We start from the raw sequence: 16,047 nt of genomic DNA on the forward strand, positions 1-16,047 counted from the left end.
GATTTCTAGAGTTTGGTGATGAACTAGTAATGAGACTGCTATTGTGCTCTGAATCAAAACTTCTTATAGAAGTCTGATCTTGAATGTGTTTTGAAAAAAGCCAATTTTCATTTCTTTTTAGTAGAGAAATGGCTTTTGTACTTCTGCTATTTTCTGTTGTAAAACAATAACTATAAAATTAAGAGTTCCTTTCTATAGTACTTTGTACAACGAAGGCAAACTAACCTCTGAGTTTTTAGTTACTGAATATATTTTTTAAGTCAAAAGAAATGTATTTATGTTACTAACACATTTATTGACTGAAATTTAAAATGCCTTAAAATTGCGTTTGGACATTCCTGAAAAGTTGTTGACCACGGATGTTATATGGTGATGACAAACTCACTTGTACATAGTGAAATGAATCCCGCATGCCCTGCTTTCCCAAGCTCACCTTTAGAACCCGTCACACAGAGCCCTACATAAGGGCGAATGAAATGTGCTCTATATCCACACGTTCTGCTAGATAGGATTGAGACATTTTATTACACAGGTCTGCTAGAACATATGAAATGTCTTTAAACTCTTTAATTTTCAAGATCGACTTTAGTTTTTCAGGAGGACTCAAAACAGTTTTCATCCAGGTGTTGCAGAAGGAGTAAGCAAGTCTGAAAACTAACTATGGCCATAAGCCGTGTTATAGTGTTAGAGATGAACATTATGATAGAGTTTTTTCAAGAGGTTTTTGGGCTTCTGAAATGAGCCAAATCACTTGACTGTGTGTTTTGCAAGGCATGTTATCAAGAAAATGATATATGTTTTCTTATCTTTTTCTTATAAGTGGATGTACAGAAGTGTAGTCATGCTAACAACTATTCTGGAGTAACTACTGTGGGCATTGGTGGTTATACATGTGCAGCCTTCACAATAATACAATATTCAACTGCACATTGTATCTGCAGTCCATACAGTGACTATTATTAAAAGTATGTGTAGGGAAATTAGCCGGTAACTTACAGGCTTGCATCCTAGATTACCTAGAAATGCACCTGATTTAGATGCTGATGTGTCAGTGCAGGAATACTCTGTGCGTTTGTTCCTACACTGGGACTGAAACACATTCCTTGTCCTCCAGTTCCCTGTGGGCTTTACTTCCCATCAGTAGTTGATACAAGAGTGCTGTGTTCTACTGGGAATTATATCCCACAGACAGGGGAGGCTGAAACACAGTCCGAAGCGGAGTTAAAAATAGCCCAGCCGAAATGATCTTTTGTAACAGTGTTCCCAATTTTGGTGATGTTGGTACAGTAAATGTTCCAGGCTAGCACTTCTGCACAGGAGGCTACATTACTCTCCTTCACATCTGATAAATTAATATCCACAGTTGGGAAGTTTCAGACTTCAGGAAAATAGAAGCAACAGTTTGTTAGAGAACTAATGAGATCAATAGGGAATTTTGTACAGCTGTTTGCTATATATGAATGCAGTAATGGGTGAATAAAAATATTTTTTGAGAGCACTTTGTCTGTAGTGGTACAGTAAAACACTGTCAAAACTATCATCACAGAATAATACAAAGCTACATTTTGCATCAAGTAATTGTATGACTTGGCATATTTTGTTTAAGAAATTATATGCCTGAATTTGTAGAAACATAACTTGAAACCAGTTAGAAACGCTATAAGTTCATATGGATAGCCAGTCAGCTTAAATGGGTTAGGCTCTAGCTCCTGAATTCAAGCCTTTTGTGCTTGCATGGCTTGAGATGCCGCTTTTGAAGATTTTCAATCTGAGATTCCGTTGAGATTTCTAGCACAGTGCCTGGAACTTTGAAGGCTGTGGAAGTATTGCTACTCCTAGGCAGCTGGAGGTTGGTTACCGTGATTACCAATTAGTCTCTAGTGTAGATAATCTGTTTTATGCTTTGCTTCTGCAGCTAGGCTAGATAGTATGTGCACTACTGTCTTATTGCTTATTTGACTGCCATGTAGACTTGCATTTGTAAAACTTTTGGAGCTGGTTTATCCCAAAGCAGTCCAAAATTGTAATGTTGCAAAGGTGACGTAAAGCATAGTTTTTGCCTTTTATTGTTCTGGGCTCTTGTCCTGACTTAAAAGACACATTCATCTATCTGAACATTGACTTGTGTCTGTCCTTGTGCTTACAAAAGCACTTAGTCATAAAACATGTGCCGTACAGACAATTAGATTGTGTAGTCAAAAAGCAGACTAATTTTGTTAATCTGCATTGTTTAACTATTCTAAAGTGACAGTGATTCCATTGGAGTCACTCGTAATTTGCACCATACATACATTGGGGATGTAGCAGAATCAAACTTAGAATTGAAGGAAGCGAGTGGACTAGGTTTTCCTATATGACTTTATTAATGATTTGAGGCTTGGTTTTTTTTCTTTTCCCCCAAAAATCTTGTCTCATCAGTTGTAGGCACAAACACAGATACACGCGGTGAAGGACAGAGCTGGGTGTTGATGCACCCTGTAGCTGCAGCGTCACTGTTTTGCATTCATTTAGTGTTGAAGAAGCGTGAAAACTGTTAAATCCAATGTGGTGTTATAAAAGTTTAGTAGATCTTTAGAAATTTTTCTGATGATAATTCTCCAAAGAAGTTGCCATTGTCTAATACTGAACAGCTGATAAAATCTTGTCTCCTACCTTAGTGATAGTTGTGTCAGAAAGCAATAATGATGTAAAGGTTTTGGAAAATGACTTGTTTTGAGAAATACTCAAAATGTTCAGAACACTTCAAGGTCTGAACTTTAAGCACTTAGCAGTTGCTGTTCCTGCTTACCTTGGTTAGCTATACAGGTACTTTGCATTTTTATAAATTAGGTCTTACAGAAAGGAAATATTTAGATGGAAGAATTAGATATGTGCACTTTTGAATATTAGGCTTTCCTTAATGTGGATAAAACAAGTTGTAATTTTAAATGTTAGTTGCTAGCCTAGTCCTGCTAGCAACGAATCCCAGAATGTTTTAACTTCACAGCCTCAAAGATCTTTGGGTCCCTGCCTATAAATGCCGAGGCAAAACAGGAGGAAGCCTGGGTGCGGATCTGGTATGCCTTGGAGGAGCCACCAACATCCAGTTTCTTTGCGGAAACTTGCCGTGGCCCAGTGCTAGGTGGCTTCTCCAGGCGCAACCTCTCTGCTTCTTCACACTGTATTTTCTTCAGGGAGCCATTCCCTCTGAGGAGAAATGGAAGGCTGGATGGAAACACTTGTGAACTAAAACTAAGCTTCCAGGGGAGCCTTACACCACTTATGTTAAGTGAAAAGTTACATTTAACATTGTGTAGTGCATGTTTTGAAACATATGGTAATTTACTACAAGAAAAGAAATTAATTTTACATCACGCTTTTCAGTAAAATAACTATTTTTTATGCATCTAATCTGGCAGCAGTTACCATTTGTTAACCTATTGTTGATTCAGAACTATAAAAATTTTTAAAAACTCACTCTTTAGTTTGTAATATAAACAAGAATGTTGATGTTACCTTGTTTTAACAATTTTTAGGTCTGTCATATGCAAGTCATACAGTTGGTTTCACACCACCAACTTCACTGACTAGAGCTGGAATGTCTTACTACAACTCCCCAGGCCTTCATGTGCAACATATGGGACCGTCCCATGGTATTACAGTAAGTATTTAAAATAGTAAATACTTGTTACCAATGTCAGCTTGGTTTTTAAAAATTATAATTGCTTGTCCTTAAGCTTTTTTACAAAACATTTTTGTAAATGTTTGTTTTTGTCTCCTTACTCCAAGATATCTATTGCTGCTTTCTTCAACCCTGATTTTCCTCTTCACCCCTCAGAAACTGATTCTTTTTGGAGAACCTTATTTTCTGCAAAAGAATAGGATGTATTGTCATCTTAAGGACAGTAATAGGTATCATCTTATGGATCAGGAGGCAGGGTGTGAGAAGTGATGTTCTAAGCTACTAAGCCTGTCCCGGGAAGTAAAAACATTGCTTTCATTTTTCTCCTAGTCTCCACCATCTGACGGATGAGTCATCTGAGGTTGCTCCAAGCTCAGGTTTTCTTCAGGATGACACACAATGCTACCACCATGTCACTGTAACAGGCAGTTAACTCTTATTTTCTATTCTCATTGGCAAAGAAGAAAGTTAATATAAACATTTGTTAGGACAATTTCTCATATCTTTCAAGTGGATTTATTTCCTTTTTACCTCTGATGTTTGATGCACTTCTACTTAATCGTGTTTCTTCTAACTATTTGTGGAGTTTAATGAGCAAACAGATCCTAACTATTAACCATTTGGCAAAATAGCTTATAGTTGTTGTTTGAAGACCATTTTGATTTTTCTCAACAGGTATGGTAGTATATAAATATCCTGCAAGGTTGTTGCATATACTTGTCATTCTCAGATGTGAAAACATGTTTCAATAGAATTTTTAGTAGAATGCTAAAATATGGCTGCTTCTAAAGTCACTTAGGTGAGCGTGCAAAGGTAATTGTTAATTTCATTAAGCAAAGAGCGATGGGAACGCTACAATAGTGGGTAGAAGAGGAGGGAAGCTGGAGCTCAGCAGTAAGGTAGAGTCCTGGTCCGGGTTCAGCCCACTGCTGTGTCACATGAGTTAGTCACAGGAAGATCTTATGCTTCTGGAAAACCTGGAACCTAATTTTATAAGTTTTTCAAGGAACTTGTTCTGTTCAGTCTCTGTGAAATACTACTCTTTCTCAAAGTGTAAATTACTTGGTGTCACATCAAGTCACTATGAAAAAGATCACCTTCAGGACAAAATACTAATTGTTTTGAGAAAGGTGTTGGTAAGTAGCTCTTGGCTTTGTCTCAATACTGAAACTGGGTACTTTCATATTATTAGATGTATGCAAATGCAATAAATGATTTTAAGTGTTTCAGAGACATCAGTTGGTTGTCAAGAATCCTTGGCTTTTCGCGTAGACCATTAATCAATTGTACATAGTTGTGCAGAAAAATAGATACAATATACATTATTTGACTAAACTGCAGTTTGATTCTTGACCCTTCATTTTTTATCTCCTTTACAGAATAAATTAACTTTACCTGTAGTACATTCAGTGTAGCACTGTAATCATACTTATCTCCAGAGTTGATCACCTTTGGTTGGTTATTAATTGTGGGTGGGTGGTTTGTCATGTCTTGAGGTTCTTGATTAATGCTAACTGGATCGGTAAGTAGTGAGCATTTTGGGTTCAAGAGTGCAGAAGTTAGTATTGTGCAGTGTAATTTATATTTTTACATTGCTAACAGTAAAGAAGATTCCTGCCCACACCTCCCCCCACCCCTGCTGGTTTGTAAAGATAAAGTGAGTTTTTGAATCTTTGTGTTTAAACATGCGGGTTGCTGAAAATCTGTGGTTTCTGTTGAGGGGCGCTCTCTTAACAACTGCTTCACTCCTGCAGCTCAAAGGGTTGTAACCTATTTTTGTTCTCCGAAGAACAACTTGTTTTACGCTTTGGTCTTGCTCCGGTGTGCAGGCTAAGAGTCTTTCAGAAAGCAGAGATGCTGGAGCAGACTCTCTGGCATTCGAAACATTCCCACCCACACCGGGTACCACATAGTTGGACTTCATACGCCAGCAGTGTAAAGTTCATAAGCACCTACCGGTGGGGCAGGCACAACTAGGAAGTGCTCTCTCTGCAGCATCTCTCATTTCTCTTTAGGTTGTGGGTCATCACAGGTAAATGTACCTTCAGGACATATGTCTTGTGTTCACTTCCTGCAAGCTGACAGGAAGGAGCGTGGGTTCTGTTTGATCTCAAAAGTACTTCCCCTTTCCTTTGCTGCTTCATTTCAGAGTAATGTTTATTTTATGTAGAAGTTGTGTTGTGATTCTTGCAATGTTTTGAAATGGATTCTTCCCACACAATCTTTTTATGGTTTGTTTGTTGGTTGTAGTTTTTTCCTTTGCCAAGCTTGGTACATTGATTAGAGGACTTGCACCTAAAGTTGTTCAGGAGTGTGTTAAACATAATTTCAATATTTGTTCTGCAGAGGCCTTCACCACGAAGAAGTAACAGCCCCGACAAATTTAAACGTCCCACTCCTCCTCCTTCTCCAAACACGCAGACCCCAGTGCAGCCACCTCCGCCACCACCTCCACCACCTGTGCAACCTACGGTCCAATCCGCAGCATCGCAGTCAGCCACTTTTCAACATTCAGTGCATCCCTCCTCTCAGCCTTAGTGCATGTGCTCAGCAGTCTGTCTGTCAGAAGTGGACTCATAATATGGAGCAGTTTACTAAAAGCCAAAGGCTTACTTGGCATATTTGGATTTGACTTATTTGCACTGAGGTTATATAGGCTTCACTGTTAATTGTGTTGTAAACGTTTGTATAAAATGCAGCCAGTGTTGTGGGTCTACAACACTAACTTAACAAAGTTTTCCATCAGTGTTTACTTGAACTACATGTATGTCCATTCTCTGGCTGGAACATTTGCTACTCTGTTTGGTAATACGGCATTATGTCGTTTTGCTTGGCTCCAAAGCTTCATTTTCCTGGCTTTTAGGTTTGTAAAATTAAAGGGATACCTTTTTATATTTTTTCATGACAATTTGCAGAAAATTAAAGGCATGATGGGTTATATGATAAATTCTGAAATATTAGTGTTTACCAAGCTTATGGAAAATCAGCACTACGTTTCAGTCATTTGAAATAACAGCTTCTAGTGCTAAAGTGAGTCAGACACCCTAATCAGTGCCCGAGACACATACTCTATTGTATTACATAGTAAACAAGCTTAATTCAGCACACAGGACACATCCATACTTCTCCTGTTTAAAAGCACCTCAGACGTATGGTACAGTCGGAATTTTGCAGTGAGGGAACTGGCTTGTTGGAGTCTGTGGAATGTACAATTCGTGGACCTTAATATTTGATGATTTCACTTGACATTTACGTTAACCTGTAAGCTGCCCATACTGTGTGATCTGTCACAATTAACTTCGGTAAGTGTGGTCCTGCCCGCAGGTTACTGATAGCTGATTACAGTGTGCTCTTTGATTTTTTTGCTGCAGAAGGCGATGTGATTGTAGAGAACAGCTGATGATAATTTTTTTTCTTGTTAAAATATATTAATTGTGATTCCCCCGAAGCAAAGTTTGAACAGGTATTTTAAATGTTCAAAAGTCTGTTAGAAAATACCATATAAGATGAGCATATAGGAATATATTGGCGTAACAGCCAAAATGTTGTATTGCTTGGTAGAAACAGAGTACAAGAAAGTAGCACAACGTGGCACTAATGAATGCTTATTTAGCAGCCTAAGCCGGTACAATGTATAAAGAAATGTATTCTGAATACATTCTTTCCATTCATTTAGCACAAATAAATTGGTTTCACTTTGCAGTGGAACAAAGTGTCACTTCTTGGTATTGACATCTTACTCAGTTACATTTTTCTTGAGGTTCCTGTTGAGTACTGAGGTTTATATATTATTGATGATTTTAAGTGGTTTACCTCATATATATGGATATGTGGGCCATGGAAAATGACAAGAGAATGTTTATTTTATGAGAATATGTATCTGGCTATAATCAGAGCAGAACGTGAGTAATTTATCTTTTGTTTACAAAAGTTTGTTTGACATGCCTAATGCTTTATTAAGGACATTTTTAAGAAGGAAGTACAGCATTCTGGTAGTATACTAACACTTGTACATATATTTTCATGTTTACCACTCACCTATTCAGTAAGAATTGCAAACTGAAAAATCTTTATAAAATTAGTGCTCTAAATCAAAATAGTAAGTTAAAATAATGTTGTAAAAGGTTCTGCTTAAGGCAAGACTAGAATTTCTTCACTGTAGCAATGTAGTTTCAGCTCTGAGAGAATTTAGAGAATGCTTATATAGTCTATTACACTTCTTAAACCAATACGGGATCAAGTGCATTATCAAATTACATTAGTTTTGGTAGTGACTCTCCAATTAAGTGATTCTCAAGGTTGTGGCAGACCTAAAATTTGACTGGTGCTTCCATCTGAAAATAATTGACCATAGCAGATGCTCATAGAGGAAACTCAGCTGTGAGCATTCTAATTAAACAGAGCTCCTGAATCAGTTATAGGATTGTGTGTGTGAAAATTACAGGCAGTCAGAGGTGGGACTGAGGTCAAGATAGGATTGGTTTAGTTTGATGCTTGTCCTTTTGTAAACATAAGACAAAGAAAAAAAAATATTCTTTTATAAGTAGGATTCCAGCTCAAGTATACCACTGTTTAAAATGGTGCCCTCCTTTCTGAAGTGCTTTGAGGTTCTTGGATGTATGGCTCTCTAGAGTGTGAGCTCATAGTGGTGGTAGTATAAATGCAGGGGCAGGGGGATGGGATGGGGAACGCCTTTGACAGTGTTGTTTTAAGATCTTAAAGTGGAAAATTGCCTAGAATAATTTAAGTTTGAAGCATATTCCAAAACTGAATTTGTGTAACCCAAGTTTAGCTGCTGTTATCAAGTGTCTTAGTGAACTCTCCTTACTATTCCAGTGGGACTGTTACCCAAGGAAAGTAAAGAACTGACAAATGTATACTAAACCCTGAAAGTGTAACAAGGCGCTAAATTGGCCTTACCTAACTAAGAAAGTTGAACAAACATTTGCTTGCAATCAGAAGTGTTAAACTCTATTTGTAGACTTCTTGAATAAGATGAGGAATTGTGCACAACCATCTCCTAATAAATGTAAATGGATTTTCAGTTTTCCTGGTGAGTTATAGTCATGAATTACGATTCTGAAGCTGTGATTTTTATCAGATCTCCTGTAGACTGGAGAAACTCACTTGACAGTGAGGTCCAGCTTACCCTGAGGGCTTCAGTGCTTGGCTTCTTTATCTCAGAAGCACCTGGGTGGGTTTCTGCTGTTCTTTTCATTACTCCACACTGCATCATCACTAGTTGTGAAAGGCCACAGGAGCAATTCAGCAACATCTAGCGGTGATGAGCATTTTGAGTGTACCCCTTTACAGCTAAAGGTTTAAAAAAAGCATAAAAAAAAATCTTTTAGCTGTTTGAGCAGTGCTTTCCTCTCTGACAATCAGCAGCTTTCTTTTTACTTTTTCTCTCAAGGGATCTGGCTTGGACACTGGAATGCAGATGAGACTCTGTAGAGTATTAAGAGTTTATTTTATGCACGATTTGTTCCAGAGAAGTTCTTTGGAAGAAGAGGTGGGACTATTTGGAGATAGTCTTCCAGCTAACAGCCAGATAAGATTGTTTTAATTACATGTACTCCTCTGAGAGCATATTCCCAAGGGCAGAAAGGACTATCAGAGTTTTTCAAGAAAGTGTCAGTGATTTTTTTTTTTTATTGGCAGTTGCCGTACTGGAGCTGAACAGAACAGGATTTCTTTCCTGTTAAAATGTTCATGTTCAGGAATCCATCTGCCTGGGTGGAATCCCTGTGCACTTCAGCTGAATGAAAAATGCAGTCTTGGAAGCAATGAAAGTGAGAAAGGTTCCTGGGATCTGAGCGAGTTGCACTGCTGACAGGAAACAATTTAGACTCTGTATATTTTGTTAAATAAGTGGAAACTGATCGTGGAGACAAATAAAAGAGCCTTGCATTCTTTGTCAATCAAAGAACGCAGTCTCTCATCCTCAGTATTGATTATTGCTTAGTAAGAGGATGCATCCAGGGACCTTGTTTAAGTCTTGTAGTGCTTTTTCTAATCCTAACGCTTAGTTTTACAAGCAGTATAAATTCTAATACTGTTCAACTTTTTGATGTTTCCTTTTTGTTTCAGTCATGGCAGTCTATTTCTTTTTGATCCTTGGGAGTCTACAGAGCATGGACTATGCAGAGCATATTTCTCCAGTTCAAGCCATCTCATAAGAAACCAGAAGGTTTATGACTGTAAGCTATAAAATTATAATACATGCATATATTACAACAACCTCCTTGAGGGGAAAGATCTGAAAGAAACCATAGCCCCTGAGTACCAAATGGACTGTATGCATAGAGACAATCTGGTCTCCTCAGTTCCCTGAGGAGCTGAATGCCTCTCCCAGCCCTTCTCTGATTTGGACTAGCGTTCTTAACTTTTTTTAAATTCCACTTCTCACTGTAATAAGTACTCAGGATATCCTTCATGTTCCTTTTGGCTAATAACCGCTAGTCCCAGTACAAATAGAGGTTAAGAGTCATTGCCACTTTGTGGACCGGAGGAAGTCACTGAATATGCCAGATCGTGGCCTTTACGATGCAGTCCTAGTTTAAGTGGGAGCGTGTGCTCATATCGTGGTATTTATTTTTTTTTTTAAAGCAGCTGTTGCTGTTTTCGCATTAGTAGTGTGCCCTGAAAAGGAGATAAAACTATGGACTTTGGCACTGCCTTAACAGACAGCTGCTACTTTAGGGAGAATAGCGCTTGTTCCTATTCAACTAGTTGGGCTCCAAAGAAAAGGACTACCTCATCTTTAGTTTGGGATGATGTGGCTGCAGGGTCAGGAGAAATGTCATAGCTGTGCTAGGTTTTGTTCTGCATGTGTTACCTGGATTAGGAGTCTTTCCTCACTGGAACTGGGCTCCGGAGGTTATAAAGCTTTTGTAGAGGAGGAGCGGGGAGGTAGGACAGATGGCTGAGGGTTGAGTTTGAGAAAACTGTGTGTCCCTGTGGTAAATTGCTGCTCAGAGAACTCTTGGGCTAGGCCTGGGAATTGCCTGTACTAAAACTACAATTGTTTTTTCTGTGTGGTTTCTTTTCAAAATGTGCTATGTTGCAGTTCTTAAGTTCCTGGCATTGGTATCTAATTAAAAAACAAAAAAAGCAATTCCCCTCTTCAGAGAAATATTGGAAGTAGTCTTCTGCGTGCAAAGGTGGGTTTTGTCACGATATAAATTAATACTGCATCTATATACAAAGGTGTTTTATTCTAGTGGTAAAACCTAAGCTGTCCAAGGCACTTTAGTTTGTGATTGCTGACTTTTGTTTTGGCAGGTGTTTCAGATGAAATCTAAGCCTCCTGTGGAGGAAGAAAAAAATCACCTGACAGCTGTAGACTGTTCCTTTCCTGCAGAAATACAGCAATTTCCTCAAATGCAAGTAAAAATGGAACAAGCATCCTTGAGCTTTTCTGAAGCTTATATTTAATTTCAGTACCTTGGTGATTGCTTTTGTGTATTTAGAGAATCTACAAAGCCTCATTGTAGGTTGGTTGGGCATCTAGCTGGCTATTCCCATGTTTTCCTGATCCTAGTGAAGGAAGCCTGTTCAAATTTGGATCAAATTTATAAATCCACTGGTTAACAACAATGGTCAAAGTGCAGGTTTGTTGAGCATGAATCCAAGTGATGACTTTAAAAGCATTACACTGTGTTGGTGTGAATCAGAGCTTATTGTTGAAAGAACCTCGATACAAAGAAGTTGGTTGGGTTTTTTTTTAGCAGGTTATATTTTATTCTGTATTAGCTGTATTATTGCTTTGTTGTATATCTCAAGGTGTTTACATATATTTGTAATTGTTACAATGTGTCTGTAATCAAGCTCATCTGTGCCTTCATGCAGACTTCCAATAAACACTTGATTTTTTTTTTTTTGTATTTACTTTGTATGGAAGAGTATGGGGTGGATGTCTATTTCCTTTTATCTGTCAGCCTGTCATCACTGGGAAAAAGAGGAAGAAAATGAGAAACAGGAATCGGAGAAAGATATGTGCTTGTCTTTATTTTTGCTGTCTTTGATTCTAGTTGTGCCATTTCTGGTATTTTCACTTAAATGACTGAGTGGGGAATCTGGGGATTATCCTATTTGCATAATAAAGTTTGCATAGGAGATGCTCCTCACTTTGAATTAGGTGAATATTCTTTTGCTTCTGTCTTGGAAGAATGTTGCTGTATTTCTTGAGCTATTATTGTGGAAAAATTCCTGAGTACCTTTCTCCCCCTGAATTAAACATGTATGTTTAACCTTTTACAGCTGCTTTCCAGTGAGAGTTTGGGCTTTTTTTTTTTTTTTTTGCTACAGCAAGAACTGCAGTATCTTTTGGTCTTAGTAGGCCTGCTTACCTTGAGAGGGTACTTTCTGATGATTGGGGGTAGGAGAAGAACAGTGTTTCATCTTTTTTCTGTTTTTTCTAAGCTCACAGGGACAAAGATGTGTATTTGTACAAAGTTAACAGGAAAACTCATCTTACGTGCTTTGAGTCCAAAGCGGTATACAGCAGTACAGCTACTTTTCTAATCTAATATTAAGTATGAGAGGAAGAGAAGGGGAAAAAATAAATTCCTTACCTATGTTAAGGGCTGTGCTGTATATTTTGTAGTTCGGAAAACAGTGCTTTTGCTATTTCTTTCTAGTAGTAAAGGTTATGGTATCTGGTGATCTACTTCAGCTTTCCTTGATTTTCTTGCAATCAAACCTGATTACAGTTAAGTAGTTCTACTATTGATGGATTCAGTCATGGTTTCTAATGGAAATTTGTCTTAAGAATCCATTGTGATTTCTATTGTTTTGTCATCTTACTAAAACATTAATTTATTATTATATTGAATAATGTTAAAGCGTTAACCAATTTGAATTTATGGGTATATTTTTTAATTGTAGTGAGTACTTTGTCGATAGTGGGACATCACATTAACCATCTTTGGATAGAAACAGGAGAAAAGCAGGCATAGTGTACTAAACTGCAGTGTTATAGTTGAATTATGTTATATTTACAGTTGAATTGTAAACGTTAGATGCCTAAAGACGATGGTATGCATTTCTGAAAATTCTGTGCATACTTTGTTGTGTCATCCCTTGTGAAATCTCTGGTTTTGTCACCTTTTTGTTGTATGTGTTTATTCATGAGCTTAGCACAGAGCTCACCTGTGTGGCATACTCAATAGCTTTTGTATTATTTGCTGTATTGCCAAGTTTTTGGGCTTAGATCTTAAAGCCTCAGTAGCACTTATCTGTGCTTATCCTTGTGTTCAGTGTGTGAGTCTTGCTAAACTCATGGGTTGAATCCACTTGTCTCTGTCTTGTTCAGCTGCAACTCAGGCATATCTGTGCGACCACACGCTCTGCTTTAGTCAGCACAGGTCTCTGCATGCAATATAAAGCGTGCTATTCCATTTAGCCCATTTCAGCACATTCCATTTATGACCAGTAAAATCCCTGTATTATGATGGCTGCAGGTTCTTGGGCACCAGGCCATGGAAGTACCTCAGTGAGTGCTAATCTAGCTGATCCATGTTACTCTCTGTTCCTAGAACACATGCAGTATTTCTTAAAATACCTTTTTTTCTCCTCTCTCCACTGCTGCCAATGCTGAGCAATCAATAGTTCTGCTTGCGAGTACCCTGCCTGATGCTGACACAGCCGGTGCGTCTGTGAACTGGGTGAATGAGCTGGCTTGATGCTGTCTGTCTTTCATGCGTGTTGTTCGTTTTCTCTCTGACATTTGTCTGAACAGAAATGAGTCGCTGGAGTACTTTCAAAAGACCAGATGAAAATGGAAAGATAATGCATGTGATTGGTTTAATTTCAGGTTGCCTTGTGCAGGTGATCTCCCCTTTAGATAGTTCTGTTGTGTTTCTTCTGGTGCTTATAGCCCTTTATGAAAGAAAGCAAGTTACCAGCCTTGCAGGAGTTAACTTAGAGCAGGAGAAAGAACGATGCATTGCAAAGCAGGCAATTTTAATAAGACTAATCCTTCCTCTGTGTAAAGATGCTGGCTTGGATATCAGTCTGTTTCACATGCTTTTGAGGTCATTCCATACATTTCAAGGTATACGGTATATCCTTCAGCCCAGAAGCAAGAAGAGGTTGCAGTCAGTCCTGCATTTCCCAGATGGAGACTGAAGGTATGTATAAAGACCATTAGTTTACCTGAATGTAGCAAACACTGAAGACAAGTATTGGGGAGACTGAGATGGGAGCCTTGTTGCTCTTTGTGGCTTTTCTCGGCTCCTGCGTGGGGAAAAGTCTCTTATTGCTAACCAGTGAATTGGTGGTGATGCCTGCTGTGACAAACTCTTTTTTCCTTTGAGTGATATAGAGAAACAGTTGGAGTATTTACAATGAAGAATAAAAAGTGGAAGCTAGATATGGCTTGTATTTGCAGAGTGGAACAGGATTCATTCAAAATTCTTTATATTAGTGAAAATACCGTTCAGTATGCCTCATATTTTTTTTTCTCTAAAGCTTGAACAAAATCTGGCGTGTGAATTTAATGGAAGTGGAACAGTGATCTGTGGGAGTCTCAAGTATCTGTTGTGTGACCATCTCCTTCCTAAGGAGGGAAATACTGATGTCTAGTGGGACTGATTTAAACTTCACAGCATGAATGTTTTTCTTTGTCATACTAGAAGCGAGTTGGAGAAATTACAGGAACCTCGTAGAACATCTGGGTGTAGCCAGCTGTGTTCAGGGCTCACAGTATAGTGGAAAGCCCTTTCATAGCTTGAGATCTCCTTTATAACACATGACAGGGAGTTTTATTTCGCCCAGTCACAGTGTGGAATGCGTTTTTGGAGCTGAACTTCAGAAGTATACCCATTCCTACTTCCTTTCATTCTCAGTCCCTATAGTCACACTCTGGCTTTTCCCCTGCAACTGATGGCCCCGCTTCGATCCAGTATAAAGCAGTATTGCAAACTGGGCTCTGCCGTTCTGTGTCTGAGTGCATTTTGACAGTTACTGATGAATGGAACAGGTTGTAACTCCATAGCGATTCTTAACGCTGTCTTGGCTGTCAGCAGCAAAAGAATAAATGGAGAAGAGGTCAATGACGAGTACTCTTTCTGCCTGGAGATGGGAATTTAAAATCTGCTGTGACCCATCTTTTTTCATGTTTCCTAAAAATCATGCTAATTTTTCTCTGGCTCTTCAACACATGCTATCTAGGTTTTCTTATTTTCTCACAAGGGAGAGAAGGAAGGCTAGTAATACAAAGTAATTTTGCAGTTCAGATGAGATTGGTACCCTGCTTTATTTGGAATATGCAGATTTGCTAATCTGCATCACCAAGTAAGGCAAATTGTTTTGGATCACTTGTGTGTGAATTTTTGCAGTAATTGTGATATGAAAACTAACTCTGTTTTTTTAATTTATTTTTTAATAACTGCTCTCTAGGTGTTGTGTTATTCCCGTTTCTGTATACCTGCCTGCACTTGGGACACTTGCGCCCTGCTTAGTTACCCTGGGGTATACTGATGTCCTCGGGATCTTCTGAGCCTTCAGGTGTCTTGTGCCCCATGGGGTGGATCCAAAGCTGCAGAGAGTGTTGGGAGAGCAGTGTCAGAGAGCTTCCCTCCACCCTGGTAGCTGAGCGCAGAATAAGGTGGAAATGAGCATGCAGGAAGCACAGGCTGAGGTCACTTTACAGCTCTGGGCTCTGCAAACAAGCGTGCCATTAACCCACTGGCTTAGGTACTGTAAAGGTTGGAGCCCCCAAGCCATGGCAGCTTTCTGTCTCTTCAGAACCTGAAGCAGCAGGAATTTGCAGATAAAAGACCAGCTCAGCAGCCCTTTCCCGTGGGCTGGAGGTGCTGTGCTCTGCTGCTCTGCCAAAGTACAGTCTTGCCCGATGATCCTAAAATTTGGGAACAAACCAAAATGCCACATGTTGTCCAAAGAAAGCACCTGTTGCTTTGAAAATGTCACTGGACCAAATCCCTTATCTAAAAGTGTGTCTAATAGAGGTGTGTGACGCTGATAAGTGACTGAAGGAGGATGTTAGAACATCGTGCTGCCGTGATGAGCGGAAGATGAATAGATGGACCTGTTTGAAAGGGAAGAGTGATATTTGAGGCTAATAAAGGGACAGAGAGGAAACAGGACAGGTATGAAAATATTTTTTGACTAGCCCTTTCCTCTCTGCCTTGCTAGGACTCCAAAAACAACTCTCTACTGGCTGTGAACAGCCCTAAGCTGAGTAACAGTAAGAGCTTGTTTCTCTTGTGCAGCAGTGCTGGCACCAGAAAGTATCAAAGCAAATTCCAGTTAGATCCGAGAACTGAGAGCTGGATGAACTTGAGAGAGACTTACTTGCTGGAAAGCTAGGAGCGGACAGAGTAGAGGGCAATGCCAGATGCAGAAGTGTAGAAGTACTTATC

General features: G+C 39.0%; 1 protein-coding gene and 1 long non-coding RNA gene across 3 annotated transcripts in view; both read left to right on the plus strand.

Annotated features, from left to right (window-relative positions):
• CCDC6 (coiled-coil domain containing 6) overlaps positions 1-8,702 on the plus strand; it is a 53,542-nt gene extending 44,840 nt beyond the window's left edge. Inside the window, exons 8-9 of one of the 2 annotated variants that reach the window (XM_074590969.1) lie at positions 3,516-3,640; positions 3,992-5,065. In XM_074590969.1, the coding sequence (XP_074447070.1) occupies positions 3,516-3,640; positions 3,992-4,012 (146 nt within the window). In that variant the 3' untranslated portion in view covers positions 4,013-5,065. Of the gene's footprint in view, positions 1-3,515; positions 3,641-3,991; positions 5,066-6,007 lie in introns of those variants that run through there. The other variant, XM_074590968.1, reaches the window with a different exon arrangement.
• A 2,016-nt stretch (positions 8,703-10,718) lies between these two features.
• On the plus strand, positions 10,719-11,547 carry LOC141744621 (uncharacterized). Its single transcript, XR_012587516.1, has 2 exons — positions 10,719-10,824; positions 10,946-11,547. It is a non-coding gene; the product is annotated as an uncharacterized LOC141744621 (long non-coding RNA).
• The last annotated feature ends 4,500 nt before the right edge of the window (positions 11,548-16,047 follow it).

This window comes from Larus michahellis, chromosome 6 (assembly GCF_964199755.1).
Source record: "Larus michahellis chromosome 6, bLarMic1.1, whole genome shotgun sequence".
Taxonomy (NCBI): domain Eukaryota; kingdom Metazoa; phylum Chordata; class Aves; order Charadriiformes; family Laridae; genus Larus; species Larus michahellis.